At 34.1% G+C, this 27,958-nt stretch overlaps 1 protein-coding gene across 2 annotated transcripts; it reads left to right on the top strand.

Annotated features, from left to right (window-relative positions):
• Positions 1-360: 360 nt before the first annotated feature.
• LOC124530120 (E3 ubiquitin-protein ligase RBBP6) lies at positions 361-26,328 on the top strand. Of its 2 annotated transcripts, XM_047104122.1 has the most exons (18): positions 361-832; positions 1,063-1,297; positions 2,725-2,836; positions 3,249-3,376; positions 3,461-3,627; positions 3,902-3,992; positions 4,556-4,647; positions 4,859-4,924; positions 5,205-5,489; positions 5,876-5,925; positions 6,048-6,119; positions 6,665-6,729; positions 7,185-7,274; positions 7,392-7,679; positions 7,838-7,927; positions 8,319-8,519; positions 9,072-9,140; positions 23,347-26,328. In XM_047104122.1, exons 1-18 carry the CDS (start codon positions 667-669, stop codon positions 26,135-26,137), a joined length of 5,058 nt encoding a protein of 1,685 aa, XP_046960078.1. In that variant the 5' UTR covers positions 361-666; the 3' UTR covers positions 26,138-26,328. The 2 variants fall into 2 exon arrangements, with proteins under 2 accessions (XP_046960078.1, XP_046960079.1); XM_047104123.1 differs by lacking the exon at positions 5,205-5,489 and having other exon boundaries at positions 362-832.
• The last annotated feature ends 1,630 nt before the right edge of the window (positions 26,329-27,958 follow it).

Raw genomic sequence — 27,958 nt, 5'->3', positions numbered from 1 at the left:
ATTTTATATTGCCAGTTATCAATTTAAGAATAATGTAAAAAATTATATTTTATTGCTAATTATAAAAGAATTAGAGTTAAAACTGTTATCCACGAATTTAAGGCATAACAAGCATAAAGCAGTAACTTATATAACTATTGCTTGAACTTTTACCTGAATAATTGTGTCAAAAATTTATTGTGAATGAAATGTATAATTTCCTTTCAGTAAAATAAAATGCATTTTTTAAGTACGAATTAATTTTTTGATACATTTTTTGCTGTTAAAATTAACACATTAAATTTGATAGTGTAAATTACCTTTATAAAATCTTAAATATTTTTACTACAGTCAGTATTGTGTATCTGTGGTTTAGATGATAACATGCAATACTTGCAATAGCTTGTACATAAGTTTTTAAATGGCGGTGCAAGCATTTGAAAGGCTCAGCGAAATATTGATTATTTTCTGTAATTAAGTACCCGAGAATAAATGTACAAAACCAAATAATTATTATAGTAGGTCTTAGTGTTTGTATTGTATCGTATGTGAGTGATTAATAAGGGAAAATATTTACATTTTTGGGACTCTTCATTAAGCTTATAGCTTGTTAAAACAGTTCAATTTAAACACGTGAATATATATTGTCATGTTACATAAAATATTAATGTACTGCTGTTTACGGAAATGTCTGTGCACTACAAATTCAAAAGTGCACTGGATTATGACACCGTTACTTTTGATGGACTACATATTTCAGTAGGAGATTTAAAAGCTGCAATTTCACAGCAAAAGCGCATAGGAAAAACATCTGACTTTGATCTTCAGATAACTAATGCGCAGACAAAAGAAGGTTGGTAATCAAATATATGCCATAAACGAAGGATACCTAGTAATATATCTAAACGAATATATTTTTAATCCTAACCACAAAAGTTATCGTATTTTCTAATACGAATTATTGAAATATGGGTCAAGCAATTTATTTTACTTATAACTTTATGTTATAACTACTTTCACTACTTCTTTAAGTATGACAAAATCATGCGTTTTATATGTTAACAAGTCGTAATTATATTGCAGTTTATGTGGATGACAATACATTAATTCCAAAGAACACATCACTTCTAGTGGCCAGAGTACCTCTTTCTCAGCAGCCAAAGAAACAGTGGGAAGGGTCAAATAATAGTCAGTCAGCACTTCAAAAAGATGTGTCAGTTAACAAGGGATTGGCCGATTTGTCTCGCATGGAAGGTAGCGAGCAGGATAAAATTAATGCTATGATAACTCAGTCAACATTTGATTATGATCCCAGCAAGTAAGAAGATGTTCACAATATACTAATGCTGGATTATTTCCAACAGTTGCAGTGCATTAGCACTAAAAATAAATATAAACAAATGTTAAAAATGTTAGAAATTGTAGAATGAAAGCTAACTATTTAAAACATATTCAGCAACATTTCTATAAGTATAGTTTAATTTTTATGCCCTAGTTAATAATATAAAAGTTAATAACAAACTCTAAAACTCATTTTGTTCATTAAAAACTTTGTTTGTATATGATGGCAAAATCAGTCAACTTTATTTCTAATTTTTAGTCACTAACAATAATTACTATGCCAATTTTTATAGAATTACCTGTAATTGTTGTTTTTGTGTTTGTATAATATTTAATTTTTAATGGCAGCAATAATGGTGAAAAAATACTATCAGTTATTTCTAGATTTATTCTTTATTATCTAAATTATCCTATGGTCAGATCTACGTTAGCTAATGCTAGATCTATACTCCATTCCAATGACAATAAGAAAAAACCAAAACACACCATACTTTTCAATATAACAAGTCTTTTTTGATAACTACACTAAATGATTTACTACAAACAGTTCTTGATTATGTTCTTCATTTGTAATACAACATTATTTCACTTAACTACATAAATCCACTTCAATTTTACCTCTAAAGTAACGAAAACCGATTTTATGAGTATGACTTACCATTGAAAATAAAATAAAATCTATTTACAAGTTAATAAGGTTTTTTGTGAACAAAGAAGATCTAAATCAAAACTAACAAATTAATTTTTATTTAAGACTAAAAATGCTGCTTGCTAATCATTTCATTATGTGCAATATCTATAATTTATTTAAATATTACTTAAAAAATAATTTTTAAATCCAAAAAATATTACTATATCATTCCTTAGCATTCATTATCCAGTCACTCAATAATTTTCTCCACACTAGGTTAACTCAAATGACATGTCAATTCAAGGTCAAAGTTGTTTATTTATCTTTTTTCTTATTTCCATTGGAATAGACTATATATTAGCTAATGTGTGGCATGAACTTAATAAATTGTGAGCATAAAGTGAGAACACTTTACCTTCATATGCAAATAAGTTCATAATACTTCAAATTTCTATTTTTTCTTTTCCATCTTAGAATCAAAAATAATCTACTAAAAACAGTGGAAAAATACTTTGCAATAATAAAAAAAAATCCCTCCATATAGTTATTGTGCTTGAACTGTGTTAATTGAAAATTGCTTTAGTCTAGTATATTGTAAAATAAATCAATCATAAAAAAATGTTGGCTTATATAAACTCATTTGGTTTAAAGCAAACAGAATTGAATATGATTGGTTTGATATTTGAATATGAAAATTTATTAAACTTAGGTCTATTTATATTATACTAGGCAGTTAGTTTAGGTATTATAAAAATGTATTTTTTCTGTTCTAGTTATCAAAAAATTAGAGGACAGAACCAACGAGGTGCTGTTCCATCCAATTATATTTGTTATAAATGCCAGAAAAAGGGACATTGGATCAAAGATTGTCCAGCTGCCAATTCTGTAAGATTTATCTAATATTCTTATTATTTCCTTTTATATTATATTCATTCCTGAAGCACATTTTTAATGATGGTTATTGGGTCAAATTATATTAAAAGCCATAATTTATGGTATGTATATCACATGCCCTAAAACATGAGCTACCATGGTGTGGGGTTTGATAGGCAAAAACTGTTTCCAAAATCATCTAGTATTTTAATAAAAATCACTATTTTGAAGTTTTAATGGTAATATTTGTACATATATACAACAATAAAGACAATGGCTTTTGTTGGTTGTATAATAACTAATATTGGTTTTAAATTTATAATATAAATTGAACCAAAAATCCAATCTAATCCAATACATAATTATATTAAAGATATGGTTAAGAAACGAAAAAGCAACTTTTCAATTTTGATATAATTTTTAGGGTGATCCAATAGAGATAAGGAGAAGTACAGGAATACCCCGTAGTTTTATGGTACCAGTGGACGGTCCAAAAGCACCTGGAGCCATGATGACTCCAAGCGGTACTTTTGCTGTCCCAGCTGTAGATCAGTAAGTGTTATTTTACTTTATATATATATGTTTTCTATATATATATTTTCAATGTTTAATATCTTCTTATATTTTTTATTGCAGTGAGGCTTACTTGGCATCTGAAAATGCAGGTGGTGCAGACACACCTACAAATGCGCCAGTCGCTCCTGAGCCAACTATTCCAGACGAGCTTCTATGTAGCCTCTGCAGAGATCTGCTCACGGATGCTGTCATGATTCCCTGCTGTGGAAACTCTTTTTGTGACGAATGTTTGTAATATTTACTGTCACTGTTCTTAAATATTATTTATATTATCTGTGCAACAGAAATACATACACAAAAAATAGCTATAATTAAATAATTTGGTGTTTTGTTGTGATAAATGTGAATAGTAGTAGTAGCTTAATTATATGTAAATGTATTAAAAAAAAGAATATATATAATAATATAAAAAAATATATATATAAATAAAATGTATTAAAAATAGCAGCATTTTATACAATATACAAATAAATATTTGGATATTTATTATGCTCATTACAGGTATTCGTGGAGCTCTGTTAGAGTCTGAAGATCATGAATGTCCAGATTGTCGGGAAAAGGAAATTGCACCAACAACTTTAATACCTAATAGGTAACAATATTATTTACAACAACATCTTAGAAAAGATTGTTCACTCTTGTAGTTGTTAAGCATATCAAAAGGAGATAGGAGTTTTATAGCTGCCTTTTACATATCGTAAAAAATATTAAGTGTTGTATAAAATTTCAATTAAAATCATATAGACAGAAGACGAAAAACATATCCTTCATCTTCATCACTCTATGTATCTGAAGTCAACAGTCAAATCATGTAGCAAATGATGTTGAATGAAAATTAATCAATATTTCATGTATTCTATACTACTTACTGGTTACTGGTTTGTAACTAGTAATTTTATAGTAGAAAAAAAATCATCAACAATTTTTTATTTTGTTTTTGAAATACTGTCACATATAAATCTGTTTTTTTTTTCTTAATACTGTTATTTCGGTCCAAGTTGACTGATTATATTTTTTTTTCCTGGAATTGAAATTTGCTTTCCATACTTAAAATGTTAGGGAGGAGAAATACTTCTACATAATTTTAAAAACTAAAAAGTTATTTATTGAAAAATAATCATTAATTGTAGCTGTACATCTGCATTATATTTTCAGATTTCTAAGGAATTCGGTGTCGGCATTTCGCAACCAAACTGGGTACTGTCGGCGAGCGCCACACAGGCCGTCTGCCGCACCACCTGTCATAGGTAAATTATATAATAATTGTCAATAATTTTCATTTTTGAAAATACTGAAATCTATGTACAGTTGCATTCATGATATTTACTGCAACGGGTTCTCAATAACAATAAGTGGTAACAAATACCCAAGAGCAATAATATTTTATAAACATATACTTAATGTACATTAAATTATTAGCCTGAAGATTATAGTTATAGTGGTTTTTGGTACTTCCAGAACCACCGGCCCCGGTACCCGCCCAACCTGTTAATGGACCAGTGCAACCAGCTCCCGCAAATAATGGTTAGTATATAATCAAAACTGTAATTATCAGCTGCTTCTCCACCCAATCCTCATTCCTCTTTTACAGGTCAAAAATACATTGATACTTACAAAAAAAAAAAATTGAATAGTTATTTAAGTATAAGGTAAAGTACTTCAAAGCAAACAAAACAAGCGTATGTAATTAAACTCAAAACGTATCTACTGGTCACGGTAGGATTCAATAGAAAACATTCATGAAATGGGACGAAATCGTTCGGGCGTAATTCGTACGAGTCGTGTAATGCATGGCCTGTGGTAGATTCGGGCGCGTCGGGCAGTGCGGGCGACGCTCGGGAGCCGCGCGAGGGCCGAGCGCGGGCCGACGACTCGGACGGCTCGGCCGATGACAACATCACCGTGACCGTGCCGCCGGCGCACGCGCACCACGCGCCGCCCGCGCCGCCCGCCCCGCTCGGCCCGCACGCGCCGCACGCGCCCCCCGCGCCCCACGCGCCCCCCGCGCCCTACGCGGCGCTCGGCCCCCCCGCGCCCCTCGGCCCGCACCGCGATCGACACGCGACCGTACACCGCTCGTCGCGCTACGGTACTCATAGCAACCGCTACACAGCTATGCATGCTACTCATTGAATGTTGGATGTATATTACAAATAGCTCATACGTTATACGTTTTCGTTTATTAGTAGTGGCCGATTGTTTGATCGAGATGTTGCCTTGTCGGTTAAACGATGAATCGTAACCTGTTCAAATAAAAAGTGCTGTAGTTTTATGCTTTTATTATTATCACTGGCGGTAATGTACTCTGCACTCGTAAATGTTTTTAAACTATTTTATGTTATTTTTATGATAGCTTTAAGAACGACTCGATACTGGTGATGGGTTTTCTTATATTGAACATTAATTTTCTGTGTCAGCGAAATAATTGCTAGTTATTAGAAACATTTGACTGTAATTACATTTGTTTTGTTTCAGGACCACCACCTGCTATGAAGCTACCTGGTATCGATGGACCTCCTATTAATGTAAGTGTCAACGAATTTGAAGTATTACCTTAGAAGTATATCGTTAAATTTGACTTCTAGTGATCAAGATGTACTAAGATGTATGACGTTTAAGTGTTTATATAGTCATTTTCTGTTACTAGATGCCGAGAATCGATGAGCAACGTGCCAGTACACCGACTATCGATGAACGCAGAGATCCGATGTCGTCACAAGTTAGTATATAATCAATCCATAAGTTTTGAATGTTTAGTAATTATCCTGGTAATCATTGCCAAGTTATTTTTTAAAAGGCAAAATTATAGACTATAAAATGTCACGCGCCGACCCATCGAGTCAGAGAACTAATGTTCGAAATAAGTGTAATCGCCCGCAGCTTGTAAAATATGGAAATACTTCTATACGTGGTATTCGGTGTCGTAATATGTTCGATTCACTGTTAGGAAGCAGTCGTCATGTTTTGAAGATGATTTTAGTTTAGAACAGGCAAAGGGAAATAATTTCCCACCCATAAAAACATCATTATTTTCAATTTCAATAATTTATATATGTTTTTATGTATACTGGTATCTTACATGACCCAAGAACATATACTTAAGATATGAAAATCTGATTTTTGAGTTCGGCCCATTTAAGTGTTAATAAAATTGGCCCTAAGACTTTACGATATTCTTTATAGCCTTTTCGATATTCTATATAGGTATTTAAATTTAACTGTTATAGTTTATGATAAGGAATATAATTTTATTATTAATTCTAGGTGATGTATAATCGCGGTCCGCCTCCTTACATGCCAGCAGTTCCGCCGCCATCGCATTACAACAAGTAAGTTTGTAGTTACGTTAAATGGAAAAAAATAAATTAGTCATATAAGTCTGATCCTTTTCTACGCATTTTATTATATTACATCTATACATCTGCTCCTTATGCCGTTTATGTTTTAAGATGTTATTCATTCAATTTAAAAATCATTGTATGTTATTGGTAACAGAGTTCTAAAACAGCTTTTAGTAGAATTTGGTTTCCTTATCAGTAATATTTGTTGTTAACTTATTTAAATATTTTCTTATGTGTATATTTCAATTTTGTGTTTGTTATTGTATGCGTGAGAGAAAAGGAAGCCAGACAGACTGGCGTCGTAACGCGTTACGTAACAAAGCAGTTTACCCTCCTTTAAGAAGTTATCACTTCAAAGATATTTTCATTAAATCTGATTACAATGGAGTGTTTCTGTGATGGGATTTTTAATTTTTCTCACAAAAGTATTAATTAATCAACAGTCCTGCGTACGGGCGCGCAGGTGCGTACGAGCGTTTCCCGCCGGAGCCATACCAGCCGCCCCCACCCGGTATCAAGGATTCGCCCAACGGGTATGTCTTAAATTACAAAGTGAATTGCAGTTAACTTACGCGTTTTTAAGTTCTGCGTAGAAATGAAAATCGATGTGTTATTTAAACGTAAAGTATTTATAGTGTAATATTTCGTAGGCATGAGGACCCGCTGGAGGCATTCAATAGAATGATACGCGAGAAAGAGATGCGAGCCAAGAGGCGGGAAGAGCGTCGGCGCGCACACTCGGGCTCCCGCAGCCCCTCGCGCTCGCGCACTCCCCGCTCGCCGCGCTCCCCGCGCTCTCCCCGCTCGCCGCGCTCTCCTCGCTCTCAGCGCTCTCCTCGCTCTCAGCGCTCTCCGCGCTCTCAGCGTTCTCCGCGCTCTCCGCGCTCACCGCGCGCTCGCCCTCGCAGTCGGGCTACGAGCAGGCTCCGATATTCTAGGTATCTTTTTATTCGACTTTTTTTTAATAATCTTGTTTTATTTTTTAATGTATATATTTATATTGAATAATTAACAATTTAACATGATTGCAATTGACTCCTAAAAAAGTTGTGATATTTTGCTTTTTAAGACAATAAGTATTGTGATTTAATTTTAGATCGAGATCGATCTCTCGTGGACGCTTGCGTCGGTCGCCCTGGTCACCCCGACGTCGGCGCACTCGTGATAGAACTCTATCATTAACACGGTATGTTAAACATACGTATTGCATCTTTTAAAAAGACTGCACAGATTGTGGCGATGACATTACATATAGACTTGAAATGAACGTAAAAACAAAATGTAAATATTTGGAGCATCGCTATAACAATGAAAGCAAGGAATGCTTTGACGACCTCCATGGTCGAGTGGCGTGTACACCGGTTTTCATGGGTACGCCACTCTGAGGTCCCGGGTTCGATTCCCGGCCGAGTCGATGTAGATTACCATTAGTTTTCTATGTTGTCTTGGGTCTGGGTGTTTGCGGTGCCGTCGTTACTTCTGATTTCCATAACACAAGTGCTTCAGCTACTTACATTGGTATCAGAGTAATGTATGTGATGTTGTCTCATATTTATTTATTTGTCTCATTCCTTCAGGTCGCCGTCGCCGCGGCGCCGCCACCGCTCGCCGCTGCGCTACCGCACGCCGCTGCGCTCGCCGGCGCGCTCGCCGCTGCGCTCGCCGCTGCGGCCGCTGGGCGCGCTGGGCCCGCTGGCGCCGCACGCGCCGCACTCGCCGCCGCGCTCGCCGCGCCGCCCCGACTTGCGCTCGTCGCCGCGCCCACTGTCGCCGCACAGGTATGCGTACACGATATCGCCTTCTATGCTCTATTCTAACTTAGAAGATTATTAAAATAAAAAACCTCCGATTTACGTAACACACGCCAGCTATAGTACGACACAACTTAGATGTCGCATCGGCAAAATTCGTAAAACCGATCACATCCGAATTAAGTACGCTATGCCAAATTATCAATATTTATTTCTCACGCGAATATGATATTTGCACAAATGTAATAACTTGTAATATCATATGACCTAATATATTCGTCAATTTGACGCGTCGATTTACATACACTTGTTTTTTCTGACGCGTGAATCTATAGCGACGAATAGCGTCGAATGGCGCGATAGGGAGCTGTTTCTATTGGTTGTGTAAATCGGCAATAATCGGTTTTATTTTCATTACATTGCATTTTCCGATGCTACATCTAATTTGTGTCTTACTATATGTTGTGCACTACTAGCGGTTCCGGTCCTTATATACGTTTAGTTATCTTTAGCGAACTAATCCACTGAGCTACTAAAACGATAAGCAGACAGATATTTATGACTCAACATTGTTAACAGGTATGCCGGAGTATACGATGAACTTTTGTCGCCACCACGTCGAAGTGTTGAGCCGCCGTTCGGAGCCAGGTACGATTGTAAAAGATTAAATAGCGTCTCCACGTGCCTTAAATCTGCGCCTACGACAGAGCGTTTATTCTTTGAAATTAGGAATTTGCCGAACGGATTGAACCTGTGCTTGAGACCAGTGCTTTTAATGGTATAATCGCGGACTTCTATTCTTTGATACTTACGTGATTTAAAACAATAATTATAAGATTTTCGATGTTGTATTCCTCGTTATTTATATTTTTAATAAACGATGGTAAATAATATATTCACCATTAAAATTTGTGTGGTGAGTATTAACCGGTGCTGTACAGCAAGCGCATTATGCTGAAGTTTGAACATCGACATCAATCGACTCCTTGTCTTCGAGGCTGTGCTGTGGTCTTCCTGAAGTATTAATATATAAGATCTTTTTAATATATTTTTAGTATTAAAATTGTAAGACTGAATACTGTAAGATGATTGCTTTTTATAATTATAGTTATATTTTCTTTAAATTATTAGTTTTGGATTATATACGCTGTCTCTTGAATCAAGAGATGAAACATATTTTACTTAAACTGCATTAAAAGTTTTCTTAAAATCTGTTAGTTTTGGAGCTCCCGCCGCGCTTCCGCACACTGCACTACGATTTAAAGCTGCTTAGTACAGATAGCATAATTTTCAAGTTTTTAAGAACATCATTATGTCAAAATATCCACTACGTTTTATGTTACGGTACTTTATATAACTAAACTCAATTAAAAGATTTTTCTTTAAGTTAAATTCATTTTCAAAATACTTCGTACTATTCTACCTTACTAAAATAATTACAGTAAATATATATAAATAAATTATACTGTGCCACATATTGCCACATATTTACTTTCTGCACTAGATAAGGTTACAGTTCTTCTTTGACTCATAGGATAACACACCCTGACATCATGAAGCAAAACCCAGTGTATGAGCTCCTATTCAAGGTGCATGATGCCCAGTCAGCATCAACAAATCCGTGCATGTTACAATTATCTTTCATATATACTAGACCATAGCTTTTGTTTTTCTGCAAGTATTTTAATAATCTCTTTAAATGTTTCCTAGTTTCGTGTCATTTTTCAAATTAGTTTGAAATTTTTTAAATTTTTTTTGTTTTTTTTTTTACTTTTTAATTTTTTTTGGGGGTTTTTCAAATTTTTTCTTTTATGTAATAATAAACATAAACATGAAGTATGACAGATATGTAGTAAGATGAGCAGGTAAAAAGCATGCGGTGAGTTTTTGTTGACAACGACAAATTGTTGGCAATCGCTTTCAGATATTGTATTTTATCTTCGTACAGCGGTTCGTCGTACTTGTGTACGATGTCTGTCATTCGTTTATTCAAGTCTCGGTATTTCTTCGATTGCGGCGGTTGAGAAACAGCATTGCGCAGTTCTGCAATCACCAACTCGTTTTTTGATTGCTCGATCTTAAGGCATCGAATCAAGGTCCACAATGTGGGATGTTTTTGCCTCACTATTTCATTGAAACCCCGATGCCACCCTTGGACGCCGTTATTCGTTCGAGGTAGATTAGATGGGCATGCATCGTACTGGTTCCAGTACTTGATCGGAAATTGTGCCTCTTTTTGATTTCTCCTTCTGTCATATCGAATGATGAATTCTGATTCGAACGAAAAAATGAATTCTTCCATCTCCTCTGCTTCGAAGACTTCTTCGGCAATGCGATTAAATGTAGCTACATCACAAGGCTTTAAAAAAGCAAGTGCTCCCAGGAGTTTGATTTTTTGTGAAAACTCCGTGTCGGTATCATATCGAGTTTTGAAATCGAAGGCTACAACTTTGCGGTAAAGAGCCTAATTTAGATGGAAGTTGCAAAAACGTATTAGCACATTTGGGAACACTGTTGTTAAAGCCTTGACGACCGCTTGTTCCATATCCAACATCACCGATTCCGGATTCAGCTCCGGATTAGCTTCTTTCAGTTTGTTGAACATTTCTTCATACACTACTGCGCTTTTTCCGGGCAACAATGCAAACACCAATGGGACGATCTTTGTGTCCACAAGAGCATGAATAGAATAAAGATGGGAGAACAGGGACGAAAATGCTCCTATTGTGCCATCGACAAACCAATGTTTTGCGCTAGCCAATAGTCTTAGATTTTCAATGGTTCCGAAGATGAGCATTCTGTCGTCGACCGCCCCTTTGTCATAAATCAGAAAGTCATGATTTTTTTCAGTTACCCGGAATTGTGATGGATTTACAATTTCTTTTAGATTGACAGGATTCATTATATCTTCCGTTGCTGCGTGCCGAATATTCCGAATTGTTCTTTTCACACTGTCATGTATTTGAGCGGACGTAGAAGCGATTATCACGTGTGGACTTTCCGAAGTTTCCAGTGCAGTCGTTTTTATTTCGTTTCTAAGTTCAACTACCTTAACTTTTGCAGCTTCAGCGCTGTGATTGTGGCTTGATTCTTTGACAACTTCCTCATTTCTGTTTGTTATTATTCGGGCAGTGCAGTCTTTTTTATTTATACCGCGCTCAACACATTTCCAATAAACATTGCCATTTTCTTTGTTGTCGCCGTCTTTGTGGAAGAGAAATCTTTTCCATAATAATTGCGGCTTCCCTTTTTCACTCAAAACAAATTGTGTCATTGTCGCGTTTTTTAGTGTACTGTGAGTCGATTGGATGTGGAGTAATATGAAATATCGATACAAATTTTGAGCACAGAAATGATCAGCAATCTTTTACACTTTAGAACTCAGAATAGGTCAGTCAACGTTTACAACCTAGATTGCTTCGATGCAAGATGATTCAAAAGAAACTTAAAATCCTAAGTGTTGCAGTGCGGACCTTGATAGTGTGGCGAAAAAAAAAAAACAGTTTTCCGTGGACTCGACGAGTCCAAAAAGTAACGTATTTACTTATTGATTGTCGAGGAGTAAGACATAAGTACACGCACGGAGAAAAAGAAATCTTTCGGGAATGAACGAGAAAAAAATAATTACCAAATCCTGAGACTTACATCGAAACAGTCGGCTTTTGATAGAATTTACCACTTAACGTTACCAGTCTTCTATGATACAAGTCGAACGAATATGATCGGCTTCTTCGTTCTTCTCCTTTTATGGGATCGTTGTAGTATTGATACCGTGCAGCTACTTTTTGTCGTCGATCACGATTGTAAGTATTTTGTAGAGTGAACGACAAAACTTCATGGAGGAACTCATCACCAACTCCATTAACAATGGCAAAGTTTACGACGATCATACGATTATGATCGTTGAAATTACGATTCCAAAACATTTGCCGTATGAATTCTGGCCAGGTTTTGGCATCGCCAATCACATCTTGGAGGGAAAGCCATGAATTTTTTTTTATGAGTTCAATCCAAGTACTCGTTCTTGTAACCATTTTTCTTAATTTTACCCGCTTGAGTTGAAAGACAACGACTTCAGATGTAGGACAAAACTGGGTTTAGGACGTGTGAAGTGTAGGACGCTATACTTGAAAATCTATTTGACTATTTCCCGCTGACCAATCTGTGAAGAATATTTTCTGTTACGTTCGAAAACAAAACTTTAAAAATTTTCCGCTGTAGTTCGAAATATTTATTAATTTTTCCCTCTATAGTTAGTTATTTTAAAGAATATGTTCCGCTATAATTTTGAAACGGAGTATTACGCAATAGTCCAAGATCTATCCGCAATAGTTGAAAATCTCTGACTATTCCCCGCTGTAGTTGAACATTTCTAGAAATATTTTCCGCTATAGTCGAAGGTCCCTAAAATATTGCCCGCTATAGTTCGGAACAGTATTTGTAACGAAATTCCTGCAAATCTTCTATAAATTTCGATTCGGCGTTTTTCGACGAATTGTGTTTTCGGCGAATTGTTTTCGACGAATTTTCCGCAAATCAAAGTTCAGATGTAAAAAGGAATTAAAGCTTCTTATAGCTTTTTAATTTTAATTCAGCGTCTCTCAACCTATTACAATTATTACCGACAAAATAAAAACAAAAGTGATATTTTTACAAAACATTTATTTTTATATTGTTTACAAATCAAATAAATATAAAAGAAAGAAAAAAGTTGAAAAAAATAATCAGGGTCCTTATCAACACACAATGTTTTAAGACACTTTTTACATTGTCTTGCATGACATACAACACATTGTAAGTAAGGGCTTTCCAAGTTTTTGAGGATATAGTGTCTGGTACCGTCTTGAGGCAAGCCTGGGACCGATGATGACGAAGGTCGAGCCTTATTTTGTGTTTTCTGGCGTAAGTAAAATCTCGCAATGGTACGTCGGAACAGCAACTGATTTATGCGATCACTGTGACTAAGAACATGGAAACGCCACGCTTTGCGATAGCCATATCCACCATATAGGTAAATAAAACCACACCACCACCACCACTTTTTTCCATAATTGCAATCCTATAAACTGATATAGACTGAACCAACTCATCCACTCCTCCCATATTTTTATTGTAAATTTGAAAATGTTTGGGTATATTGCCATCCATTTTTTGATGCTATAACCTTATACAGCATCAAAAATCAATCAAATGTCACGGATGACCACCGTTTTACGACTCCTAACGGTTCAATGGTATCATAATTTGAGGCTATTGTGCAAACAGTATTATCCTTCCATAACAATATTTCATTTATCCTTTCACTAACAATATTTCATTTATCTTATCAAACCTATATCATATGGAGCACGGTCTTGTTTTTTCATCTCTTTACTACTTTTTATTGGACATTTCTTCGTTGTATTATTTCTTATTGTTCCAGTCGCACGATATCCTTATTTTTTAAGATCTACTAAGAGATTATAGTTAGTAAAAAAATTATCAAAAAAAACTTGATAATTAGATGGATCAGTCCCCAAGTTCCTAAGTAACATTTTGACTACTCTTGATCCTAAAGGATCACTAGAAGCTTCGAGAGCTTTTCCACAATACAAGTCAAAAACATAGCAGTATCCCGTAGAACTTGCTGCTACCCAGTTTTTATATCCAAACCGCACTGGTTTTCCTCGGATAAACTGCTTAGCAGGATGATGACCAAAATATTTCACCATCGATTCATCTATTGAAATATGTTCGTACACCACACCCCACTGAAGAAATTTATTTATTAGAATATCAGCTAATGGCCGAACTTTAAACATTTTATCCTTGGTACTACTTGCTTCGTTGTTGTTTAAGAAATGAATATTCTTTTTTATATCCCGACATCTTTGTCTGGACATGGATCTCGATACCATTTCGACGCCTACGTCTTCATCATAAGACCAATACGAATCTTCTCTGGGTAACTTATGATAACCAGATAATATCAATATGCCTAGAAACTTTTTAAAGTCAACAGAGTCCAGTTGGAAAGTGTGTCTATTGTTTTGATTAGCATATATAATTGTGTTTGTAATCATCAAGCTAATCACTTCTTCATCAAATATTTTTTCAAATATTTGTACTGGGGTGAGATCTTGAAATTTTTCTTTTACTAGTTTTTGTCTATCAATAAAATCCGTTCTTTCTTGAGTTGTGTAAGAATAAATTGGTGAACACGTACGCCATACTGGCTGATCTGGCTGTTGACGACGTGCTTTGACTTCTCAGCCAAAGGCTCATCATCGCTGCTGTCGGGGTCCCCGCATGGAATTTTATCCTTATTACTCCTAAATACCTCTATATTACCAGGCACATCCCAGGGCAAAGATGCAGTAAGTTGCTCGTCAGCACCTTCTTCATCAGGCACGACGCTATGTTCTGGTGGTGTAATCGCGAATTCATAATCAACCTCACTATCACTATCTTCTAAAACAGCAATAACTGCTTCCTCTAAGCCGTTGTAATAGTCAGAAACGTTAAGATGTCACGAATTCATTATAATAATAACCTGAAGAAAAAAGTGCAATAGTTATATGGATGCGGCCGCTGTACCCAAGTAGCTACAGTAGTGTTTCACGTACGACTGCTTTGTAAATATAAGTTGAAAAACATTAGTTTAACATTTATTTTAAAGACGGAAATACATTTTTGACATGGATATTTTTGACGTAGCTGTACCTGATGGCGGTGGTTCAGAGCTTCCCAGCTTTGACGGCAGGTTCAGAGTCTGTTTTATTTGTTTTTGATTCACTGTGTATTTTTAGTAAGTTGACATTGCCCACGGCGTGCTAATTTTCTTTTTTTCGTATCCAAATACACAGCCTTGTGGATATTATTATGTGCTAATAATAATAATAAGCATTTATTTCAGCTTATTAATCCATATACAAACAAAACAATTTAAGTGTTAGTAACAAAAATAAATGTATAAAATTAAAATAATTGTGTTACATTTAAATAATTTAGAATTAATTAAAACCAAATAATGAAAAAATACATAACAAATAACAAATATCCGGCCTCCGATAAGACACCCCTGTTCTAAAAAAGATGTTTAAAAGGGGTCATGAATCTGTACCCAGCGATAAATCAGTGGGGTCCCATCGCAGTCCCATCGGTCGGCCAACGCGCTCAGGGTGGTGTTCGATGTTCCGCACACTCGCGCCCACAACGAGGAGCACCGCTTTCTAATGATGGCGTAGAAGCAGCAGTGCTTGCCTCGCCGAACATAGATGACGCGCTACGGAATCGCGGCAGACCAAACAATATCCTAAACGTTTTTGTATTGAATGCGCAGAGCGCTGTATGCTCGCTGCGTGAAGTCGACCCACAGACTACAAGTGTTAAAAGATTGACAGTAAGCATTGAAAAGCGTCAGTTTGGCTTGTTTACTACAGCGTACGAATCTATGAATCAAAATGTTACAATCCGTGTCTGATAAGCTCTCAGAAACCCAGTGACCCAGATATTTGAATCGGTCAACTCTTTTCAAGCAGCTTTGATTTTTTGCGACAAGATTTAATACTTTTCTGACAAATTACATGACATTTTACAAGGCTTTCTTTCCTTAAATTTTTGTAAACAACTTACATACATTTTCTTTGGAGGTGCGAACTTGTTAACAAAAAAATAATAAATCTATATAAAAATTACACTTAAGAAACGTTTTGATGCAATACACGTAAGTTGTGTTTTTAAAATTTACCCGGCTGTCTGAGCCAATCTTGAAATAAATTCCGTACATATAAGGGTAAAATTTCTTCATTACTGCAATGATGACTAAATCCTAAAGCTCATAACTTCAATATTTATATTCAGCTTTACCAATTCTTTGACTTATAACTTTGTTTTAATATATTGAATCCCAGCAAGCATTTAAGGTGCCTTATAGTAGTTGGTTATAGGATGTCTTATCACTTAAATGATTTATAATGTGATCAATAACCGGGATAAATGAAGCACGTCTCTAATATTCCTCGGAATTTTCAGTAGCTACGTTACTTCTGTGTTGTTGGCGCCTCATTCGTCTTGGTATAGCTATATAGCTATAGCTAACTCATCGCCTTTTTGTTGTTTTGCTTGTTTCTCTGTTTGCTTATACGTATATTAATGAGCAATTCGCTTCAGCTTGTTGTCTTATTTCACTGAGAGCAATAATTACATTATCGACGTGATCACATGCCATTGTGAGGTCCTGCGCTTTGTTAATATTTACAAAGATTAATTGTTATAGAAAACAGTTTTTAGTAATATTAAGATTGATAAGAAAATCATCAGATTGAATCGCGACCAGCAATTGATTTGCCGCTTGCAGTCTCCCTGTTTTCCGAATGTTTTAGTTTTTCTAAAGCATGTGCTACTATTAAAATATTTTCGTCGAAACGCATCACACTGTCGTGTCTTTGAACCCATCGAGTTTCGCACATTGCTATCAATGACTTGTGTCTAGAATCGGCAAAATACTTTCAATTGTTTCTCTCAGCATGACAAAGGTTCCCAACAGAATGTATTGTACCTAAACAGTTTCGACAGGTTCCGTATTTTGCGAGTATCTGCAATGGCCAGATTTAGTGAATGTGCACTATTATGAACGTAAAGTGCTAGTGAATATTTTCTTTTTGATTGAGCACCGTTGAAACTTCCATTCATAGCTGATGCACCATCATACCCTTGACCAATAAAACCTGTAGTATCGATTCCATTGGTTTCCAATCGATCAATTTATGCATGATGCGATTTCTTCTCAGGTAACATCACAAATTGACACAAATTTAAAAAAAATCTCACGCGAAATGTTTTTAACGGCATCTATAGGTATATCTGAGACAGCACGACATTTGTTCTGTTCTAGGTATGTCTTTTGTTTCGTTAATCAATACTGGTATATTGTGCATTTTTGCTGCTACTTTTTAAATGCAACTCCAGTATTTTATCTCCAGCGGGAACTCTAATTCCCAAAAGGTCACGAAATTTACCGTCATTTACCTGTTTTTTGTCCAAAACATTTCCATAATCGGATGTGCTTCGCAAGGGTATTTCTTGACGATCGCATAAAATAATTGTTTTTATAATAGAAATTAATTTGACTCTATTCTCTTGTGACCTCTTGGAAAATTCAGAACTAGTTACTTCTTTAATGTTGCGTTGTTTCCCATCGTAAATCGACAAGAAGTTTACAGCCATTTTTATCGTTTCTATATGACAAGTTAAGGTGGTGCGATGTGTAAATATATCTTTTACCCTTTTCCAAGTACTCAATCTTTTTTTAATAAGGTATCCGGGATGTTGATGGTTACCCTTCCCTTTACTTTGCGAGCCAAAAAGAACACAAAATTTATAGCATGCACTATATATATTTTTTGGAATAAATAAGCCAATTAAATAAATCTTCTCACTCTCTTTGAAGTTTTACGTGCAGTTTATCATCTACTTTAGCAGGGAACTTAAAATCTTTGGTGGCTGTCCAGGCATGTCTTAAAAATATTCACTTTGTAAATCGGACATATTTTTGTCTAAGAATTCTGAAATATACTTATTTAATTCGGAAACACACGGCGACTCCTCTCCCTCTGCTTTTTTCCCTGCTGCGGAATGGCGTTTGGTATCAATAGATGCGATTTCTGTTTTAAATAAGTGTCACTGTGTGTTTGAATGATATAAAGAGCGCCATGAGAACCCACATCACCCTCCACTCACAGTTAAATCGGTAGTTATATTAAAGAAACTCCGAAAATATTTGAAGTTTCTAATGTGATGTCGTGTACAATAATAATAAAATCAGCATTGCACCCGTGCGAAGTCAGGGCGTCAGGTGGGTCGCTAGTATTCTTTAAAATGCATGATGTAGGTATTTGTGAATTCTTGTTCTTAAAGTGACAGACGACGAAGTGGCTGTGACAAATTTTTTTTTCATTAATTTTTAATCACAATGTTTTAGGTATTTCGTTATTTTGGGTAGAGTCGCAAATATTGTCAACATTAAACTATTTCTTGTGCCGGCAAAAGACAAGAGCTGTAGGGCTGTGGAACATAAAACATTGTCAGGACGGTATAATTTGCAACGATTGTCTCCTAATGATTTTCTTGCGTTGATGATAAATTGACGTACGAAAAAGGTGTGCTAGCATCGGTTTTTTTTAGAAATATTGTTTCCGTTTTATTTGTAATTTAGACCGAGAGATAATGACACAAAATATTAGGTCATTTGTACCAGTATGGCGGTTCTTCAGGGGTCTAATTAGGTAAAGGCAAAAAGGAAAAATGATGGTCATAGCGCTCGCACCGGCGGCCCAATCGCATGGGCGTTAATCGAACGCGTCGCATAAATAACGAGTGTCTAACGATTTGTTCCACAAAAATGCTAGTATAGTGACGTGACCTACAGACCGCCGTACCGACGCTAATACATTAATTTAAATAAAACAATTCAACCATTTGTACCAGGCTATTTTTTGCATAGCTGATCATCGTCGGAAAGTGTGTGTGGCAAGTAAATTATAAGGTTACAAAAATGTGAACACGAAAAGAAATGCTAATGCATACAGAATTAGCATTTTGGTTTGTGTTAATGTAGTTTTTATTATTCTTGTGTGGTAATGATACTGTGATTATCTAAAAGTGATGGCAACTAATCTTAAATATCGTGCTTTTGACTAAAATTGTATTTTTATAAGAAAGTATATGTGTATTTACATTATTTTATACCTACAGTTTTTTGAGTCTCGCTTTTTATTAATTTCAATCTCTTCTCTTGTATTCGAAAAAATAACTGCTGTTTGTGTAAAAGTGTGTTTTATTTTTGTTTTATTTACAGTTATGTAAACACACAAAATACTTAAAATTGTAAAAAAAACATTGATTTTTTTTAAGATTTTTATAATTTACTTTTATATAATTATGTAACAATTGTTTGTTATAACTATATTTAATGAATACGTAATTTTGCTTGATGTTTTGAATATTTTTTGATAATTTGCTTTAATTTCGACAATTTCTGTCGAAAAACGTAATGTTGTTTTACACGAATAATAACATAAATTAATTTAAAATACAATATCGCCCCCGCATTTTTTATAATATTATTATAATGTAAATGATCCGAATATGGTAATGGGTTACCACCTGGGTGGTGAACCACCTCTTACTGGTTAAAGCTGTATGTATAATAAGTTCTAATTATGTATAAATCGTTTCAAATATGCCACGACAATAATTAATAAAAAAAACCTTCTTGGGTTGGCAACACGAGTTGATTAATTATTGTCATAATGATTTGGTTATTTTTTAATTATATAAATATTTCTACATACATTAATGTGTCTTAAGTGTTTTTTAATTCTGTTAATAATAAATATTCCTGTCAATTATTAAGATATAGTAACATATCTTAATAAATATATCGAACATGTTTATAATATTCCTGAAATATTATACACAGGAAGGTTTTGTAATAATAATTTTATATGTTTACGTAACATACCCTTAACGGATTGAAGTTTTGTCACTAATTTATTTAATTAAATTCAGTTGTGAAGTTATTATTATAAATAATATTATTAAAATGTGTTTAATGCTTATTAATTAATATATACAAAATAATACTCAAACCAATTTAATCATTACTTACATAATATGTTTAATATTATTTATTTTATAAATGGTGTATTTTAATTAAAAATAGTTTGTGTTAATTGCGATGATATTTTAATGCATTGTAAAAATTGTATTATAAAAAACTTTCTAAAATTAGTTTTTTTTATTTCATATGAATTATGTATATCATGTTCATCCCGTGTAATTTGTAGTGTTAATAAATGAATTATCAGTTTTTTTAAATACTAGTTTTCTGGGAGATCAATGAAATGTATATTTAAGAATTTAATGACATTGTTTTGTTTTATTTTGAAGTATATATTAATAAAGAATCATTTATACATAATGTATTATATAGCAGATTTATTAGCAAATCACGTGAAATTAATTAAATTCAGGGTTTGTTTGACTTAAGTCCTTTTCTGCTTGGAATTGGTGATAGTGAAAATGTAACAACCTGTAATTTTCCCACTACTGGGGAAGGTCTCTTCGTCTCATTAGAAGAATATTTGGTGCTTATTCAATCGCGCTACTAAAGTCGAGGTTAGTGGATCCATGTGACATTTCCTCAGGATATTTTACTCATTGAATCCAAAGTGAATAATTAACACGGGCAAGCACGAGTAAGAAACTTATTCTTGTTTCCTCGGATTGATCACGCGATCTTTATTAACATTATAATTTTAAAACTAAGTCTGATTAATTTTACCAAGTTGCGACAAAGTGATAGACATTTCATCTAAAATAAAATTCGATCGTGAATCTTTAATAAACCATTAAACAAATCAAGAGAATAAGTAAGTGGTTGAACACTAGTCGCCTGTTTGTCTTTAACTTTGGTATTGTTAAAATGTTTACCATTGTGGGCGATAAGCTGCCTATTAAATAGAAAAATGTAGCTTTTTATTGCAATTAGTCTATTTTCTCTGAAGATTCAGTTTTAGCGGGATAAATATGTTTTAAATTTCGTATTGATTCCGTGTCGAATGATTCGCAATTTAATTTTGGAAATTATTTTTTTAATGACTCTACATTGTTGATTTATATATTCCTATAAAGAGACAAAATTTTTTGATAAAACCAGAATAATATATTTTTACGACATGAATCGATGTCGATAAAGTAATATAAATATATCTTTATACTTTTTAATCTTAGAACAAGGATCTTAAAAGGGATCTTAGGCAGAATAATATGTACTAAACATATTATTCTGCCTGACTTTCAACATCACAGTTATTTTATGTTTTTATTGTACATTTGATACTATTTGAACTGATGTTCCTCTTTTCTATAATTGTTGAACTCCGGAGTTAAAATCCACTCCAAACGCTTTTTTGTCAATTTGTGGTCTTATAATACGCACAATGTTAAGAAGGTACAATATATTTATTGTATACTTACTTACTTACTTACACTTTCTTAATTTAGTAAAATAAATTCCTATGTTTTATGTGATTATCAGTAAAGAATTAAAAAAAATGTACCCTTAATACTACAGTACCGCAAATAATGGATATGTTTGAATCGTCAGAGGAAAAATGCAAATGAATGTAAAACAAGTTATTTGTTTGTTTCTCATATCATTTAAAATTTATCTTTGTTTTATATTTAACAAAAAACATAATTTATTTTTATTGTTTCATTAATAGTTATATCAGACGACTAATAGTAAGCTTGTAAATATATTTATACTTTCATATAGTCGTCTCTACTATTTTTAAAACACATTTTACTTCTACAGGTAGCATTAATCTTAAATATTTTTTTAAAATATTTTATTCATTTATTTTTTCATATTCACTGATTACGATACGATTAGAGTCGACAACGAAAGTGACGTTGCCGATATCTTCATTTTGCTACTTATTTTTTGATTAACAGTCATATGTGGACTTTCTTTGATTATGAGAAATTAATCACAACTGCATGAAATTTTATTGGTCACAAAAATATATAAACCTCGAACATCTCGAAAATATATGTCGAAATACCTGATGGTAACTCTGGTAATCGCCTCAATCCTATCAATAGATTGAATTTCAATGACTTTTGTAAATCAATGTAAACATACTATAGTATCATTTGTATTGTACATTATCTTATAATGTTAAATTAATTGTAAGTTATTATTATTTTAAGATTTAAATTAAATTCAATAAAAGTAAATGAATAAGGATTTGTGATATACGTAAAAGGTATATATTTGAGCTTTTCCCTTTTTGTGTACCTGTTAGCTGTATTGTAAAACATGTGATATAACGCTTTATTTCGATAGTGGTATATAATATTCGCTTGTTGTTAAATAATGAAAATTCTAAATATATTTATAATTATGATTGAATTTGTTTTTTTATTTATTTTTCTTTGATAGTGAAATAGGTTGTTTAATGTTATTTGTCGTCAAATTCACAAATACTGTCTATCTAGGGTGTTGGGGGTGCGAAAAACTCCAACGCTTTGGGGGACGCCTCGCCGATGATGGGCAAGTACTAGACTATCGGTGAGACGTTCCAGAAGGCGCCTTAATAACTTGATTGTTTCTAGTAACTAAAATAAACGCATACAGTGATAATATCGTATGTATCGAAAACAAAAACCGAGCGCTTGTTTTGCTTAAGACGGCAGTTCGAGCGAAACAAAATAATCGACTACTTCATAAGTATAAATTCTGTTTTACTTACATTCGATACAGAAAATCGTTTAGAAGTTGAGAATGATTTACATAAAATATATTTATTTATTAATGTTCTACACATGTTATTGAGCAAGCAAAGAATCTGAATTTGGATTTATTTGCTCCGTAGATGATTGTATATTTTTTAGTAGATGCAGGTTCAAAACAAATCAGCATTTTCTAATATCGTATAGAATTTAGAAATAATTTGCTTAATTATTTTTTTTTAATTTTCTATATACGATTTTTATTGAGTAAAGAATCTGGTAATGATTATCATCAGGTTCCTTCCGTAAGGCAAATATTGGATTTATTTCTGTCTGTCTAATTTATGGCTTGAAATTTTTAAAATCAAACATTTTGTTTTATGACAAGTAATTGAAGATAACAGAAAATGTTTCCTGATTAGATTCATGCTAAAACAAGATTTTTCTTTCCTTTTACATACAATTTTTGTTATTTTAAACTTTTTTAAAAGGTACTTATATCGGATAAATTGTATGCTTCAATATTATAAAACTATGTATCATAATAAAAACATGTTATATCTCCATATTTCAGGTACCCTCCAAGAAATAATGCTCCACCACCCGGATACCCGCCACTAGGTAAACCACTTCCGTTGGGTAATATCCCCCCATCGAACGAACCTCCTCCAGGGTATAGGGGGCGATATGATGGCCCGCCATTTGAAGACATACCCCCAGGTGTAGAACCACCAGTTCCAGGGTTTGAACCATCACCATTCGAAAAGCCTACTTTCGGTCCGTCAGGGCTAATCGAGCGCGACAGAATACCACCACCTAATTATAGAGATCCTTACAGAGCTCCATTTGTTGAAGGTCCACCCGGTTACAGAGATGTAACAAGTCTTCCTGCAGTTTCTAATGAAATACCTGTTCATGTACCAGACCATCCGCCGCGCTATAGAGATAATTTTAGACCACCGGGTCATTCCTATCGTGATCAAAGCGCTGTCTCCTACAGAGACGGACAACCATATCGAGATCCTGGACCTCAGCCTCCATATCGAGAGGGTAATTTTAGAGGTGGACCACCACCCTTATTCAGAGATAATAACTTTAGGAATAATTTATACCGAGAAAGCAATTTTCGAGAAAATATGCCTCATAATTTCCGCGATAATTCTGTACCTTATCGACCACCTAGTGCCGATCCTAGGGAGCCGACTTCAGTCGCTTTTAATGATTCTAATTATAGAGAAAGTTACAGAGATGATAGTAATTCGAATAGAGAGTTACGATCGGGATATCGGTCTAGTAATCCCCGTAATCGAGGAAGCTCGAGACGTAACCCTAATACGGATAATGAAAGACATAGGGAAAGGGACGGCCGCGATAGGGAACGTTTTAACGATAATCGTGAACCAACAGATCGTACCGATAGAATTCGAGAAGTCGATAAAAGACCGGGGTACGAGAAAAGTAGGGAAATTCGAGATGATCGTGTACGGGATTATGAAAGAAATCGAGATAACGATAAAGAACGGGAACGAGGTCACGATAAGTCTTCCCCGGAAAAGAAAGTACGCTTGTCACCGAAGCGTAACCGAGAACCCCGTGATAGTAAACGTGGTGACTCTAGAGGACGATCTCGTGATCACGATAGTAGAAAGGAAAAGAAAGAAGAAAGAACTCGCGATAAGTCGTCTGCTGATAGAAACCGAGAACACAAAGATAAGGACAAGAAAATCAAAGATAGAAAAAAGAAAAAAAGGGAAAAAGAAAAAGACGTAGAAAAGAAAAAGAAACGTGATAAAAAAGACAAGAAAGAAAAGGATACTTCTAAAAAGGACGACGATCTAGAAAAATCCGAACAAGGTGTCAAAGAAGAGTCTAAGGAAGATTCTATTCAACAAACTGTTGAGAAAATAGAAGCAACAGATCAAGAAAAACTTAAAAGTGCTTACGACGAAAAGAAATCTGACAGTAATGAAAAAGTACCAGACGATTTATATGGCGATGAAGCTGCAGAAGCGATCGATAAAGAAATTATTGAAAATTACGTAAAAACGGAAGATGTTGAAGAACCTGTTGATTCTAAAATTGTCGATAGCAGCAATAAAGAGGAACCATTCGATGGCATAGAACTTCAAGCTGCAACAGATGAATTAGAGGTTGATATTGAAGGAACCAATAACGGTAAAGAAATGTTAGCACCTCTACCAGCCCTATCAAAGTGGGAAGTAGACGAAGAAAATGTAGAAAAATCAAAAGAACCAGGTGAAATAACATCTCCTGAGGAAGAGGAAGATGGAGGAAAAGTGACGTCAGAAGTTTTAAAACGTGCTGAAAATGCTATATTTGCGAAGGCTATCAATTCTTTAAGACCAATTGAAATTAAAAAAATTAGTAGCGATCGTCTTAAATTATATGGCGATGATGTACAAACAAAAGGTTCCTTAAATAATATTCAAATCACTGTACCTGTAACAGATCAGGAGCAAAGAGCCACAGACACGAATGAAAAGAAAAAGAGGTTTTCTAAAACGCCACCTCCTCGACTCTCCGTTAAAGAAAGGCTTGGCGGAAAAGTTGACGATATTCGTAGGTCAAGAGAACCGCGGCTTGTTCAAAGTACTGTTGAACGTGTAAAATCGCGATCAAAAACACCAAAACGAGAACAGGCACCATACCGACGAGTTACAGTGGAAAGAGATAGAGCTCGTAAACATGAACATTTAAGTAGAATCGACGTACCAAAATCTGAAAGAAGACATGTCATTGATAACTCTAAATCAGATCAAAGCTATCAAATGAATAACAGCAATGAGTTCAAAAAAAGGGATGGCGGGAAATCTAAGGACGAAAAGAAAGGTTTCATTCACGAAAGAAATAATTCTAGAAGTCAAGAAGAACGTGCTGCTTTAGAAGCAAAGAACTTACTTGAAAGAGAGATAAAAAAATCTACATTAGATGAAGCCCATTTTGAACCAGATTATGATGAAAATGTAGAATCTGATAATGATACAAAAGAAGAGTCTAATAAAAAACGTGAACGTTCAAGAGATGAGTCTCCTGTAGGAATAAGTGAATCCAAAAAGGCCAAATTAGATAATGAGACTATTAAACTCGATCTGACAAATGTTAAAAAGAAACCAGAATCTGACAGCGAGTCCTCGAGTGATTCGGAAGAATCATCATCTTCTTCATCGTCAGATGCTCGCAAGCGAAAGAAGAAGAAAAAACGTAACAAGAAAAAGAAGAAACGCGCTGCTAGTGACAGCGAAAGCGAATCGGATTCTAGTTCTGACGATCACAAAAAGAAGAAGAAGAAGCGTAAGCATAAGAAGAAGTCAAGTAAGAAGAAGAAGAAATATAAACATAAGTAGTTTGTTTTAAACTAATCTGCGTTCTTTTATTTACTTTGGTTTTCAAGTCTCTGTCAAACTATTACCTAATTATTCTTGTTATTAAATAAATAGATATCTAAAATCTAAAGTTCAGGTAATAACGTTTTAGTGCACTGCATTATTATCCTTATTATAGTCATATATTTAACAAATAAACAATAAAATTAAAACCCTTTGTTTTTTTTGCTTATACCGATTATAACTAACGATAGTTTAATTTAAATGCAGTTGACGTCATTATGTAAGAAGCAAATAGTCAGGGCTGGGCAAAATACATGATTTGCTTTAATTGAAATACAAATTAAAAAATACATAATAAGATAATGTGAATGAGTTATGTTTTTTTATGCATTCACAACGCTATATTTAGTATTTGAAAATTTTTAAAAGTATTTGAAAACATTCTACAGCCCGTCACATACATTCAATCTGTCGCAGATCCTGTATTTTTTCTGATACTGTTACAATTTTTTAAAACTAGAGTTTCCTTTCATAAAAACTAATGTATTGTCCGACAAACAACCTCTTGTGCCTCGCATTCATGATCGCTAAATGAAGATTAAATTTGTTTAAACGTATTTTGAAGCCTCAAGTATTTTAAATACTAATTAATAATTACAAAATACCTCTCTGTCAGGTATTTAAAATACAAATTACATTTTAAGAAAGTAATTGAAATATATGTACCAAATACGTATTTGTATTGTAATTACACGTAATTCAAATACTGCCCAACTCTGCAAATAGTAAATATAAAAAATTATATTGATTTAGTCTACGCAATAACATTAATAATATTTATTTAATTTAAGTCTGTCTAACCCTTTCACCGCCAGAGTCGGATTTATCCGACAAAACATTTCGGGCTCATTCCGCCTGAGTCGGATTTATTCGACACAAAACCCTGTCTATTATATATTCAATTTCTAAAGGTATTATGATGTTTTAGCCTAAAATACATATTTTTTTCGAAAGTTTATCTATTCAAATTTCAACCTTTTATTTAGTCTTATAATTTACATTTACTATATCAAGAAACAAAATAAAATGCTATTTCATTTCGGTAAATTTACTAATATTATTCAGGAGAAAATGCATTGACTTCCAACGCCTGTGTCGTATTTATCCGACCGTAGTGATGAGACATAATGTTAAAAATTTATAAGATATGGAATATTTATTAACAAAAATATTGTATTAAAGACCAACTTATTTAATAAAAAAAGCACATTAAGTTATTGTTATTTAATAACGTGTTGTTTTTACTGTGTAAATATATATTTTTCTAAGAAATTAGCGATTTAGTTATTTCTGTATGGACAACTATAAATGCAAATTCCCATCCCTAGACTGTGTCTATTTTGCTAATATAGAAAGCGCCTGTGTCGGATAAACACGACCGTTCATGACGTCACAACCGTATGGAACTTTCAGTTAGTGTTGCGCGTGTTTTTGTAATAGTTTTATGTTCCTGTTTTAATTACCATGACAACTGCTGAATAATTAATGCGGATTCTAGAAGTCAATGACGATGATGAATTTGTGTCAGACGAAGATTTTATTATTGATGAACAGTAATTATAATTTTTATTTTAGTTTTTTTAGTTTTTTTTGGTCTTATTTCAACTGAGGTAGGGTTAAAGCAGGACATATCCTCCTCGAAATATGGAGTAGCCCGACGGTGAGTAAGGTAACCAGAGCTCCTGGTGGGGTGTTCGGCAATGCGCTTGAGGTTCTTTTAGTTTTTAGTGTTACAAGCTACGGTTGTCACTTACCATCAGGTGAGCCCCACGCTTGTTT

Source organism: Vanessa cardui, chromosome 5 (genome assembly GCF_905220365.1).
Source record: "Vanessa cardui chromosome 5, ilVanCard2.1, whole genome shotgun sequence".
Lineage (NCBI taxonomy): Eukaryota > Metazoa > Arthropoda > Insecta > Lepidoptera > Nymphalidae > Vanessa > Vanessa cardui.
Note: the sequence above shows the minus strand (reverse complement) of the source record. Positions and strands in the feature narration are given on the sequence as shown.

What these genes read in the sequence shown, in the direction of transcription:
- LOC124530120 (XM_047104122.1), top strand. Translation starts at nt 667, where the DNA reads ATGTCTGTGCACTACAAATTCAAAAGTGCACTGGATTATGACACCGTT. An exon ending in TAATGCGCAGACAAAAGAAG is followed by an intron (nt 833 to 1,062) that starts GTTGGTAATCAA and finishes ATTATATTGCAG; the next exon opens with TTTATGTGGATGACAATACA. An exon ending in TCGATGGACCTCCTATTAAT is followed by an intron (nt 5,926 to 6,047) that starts GTAAGTGTCAAC and finishes TTCTGTTACTAG; the next exon opens with ATGCCGAGAATCGATGAGCA.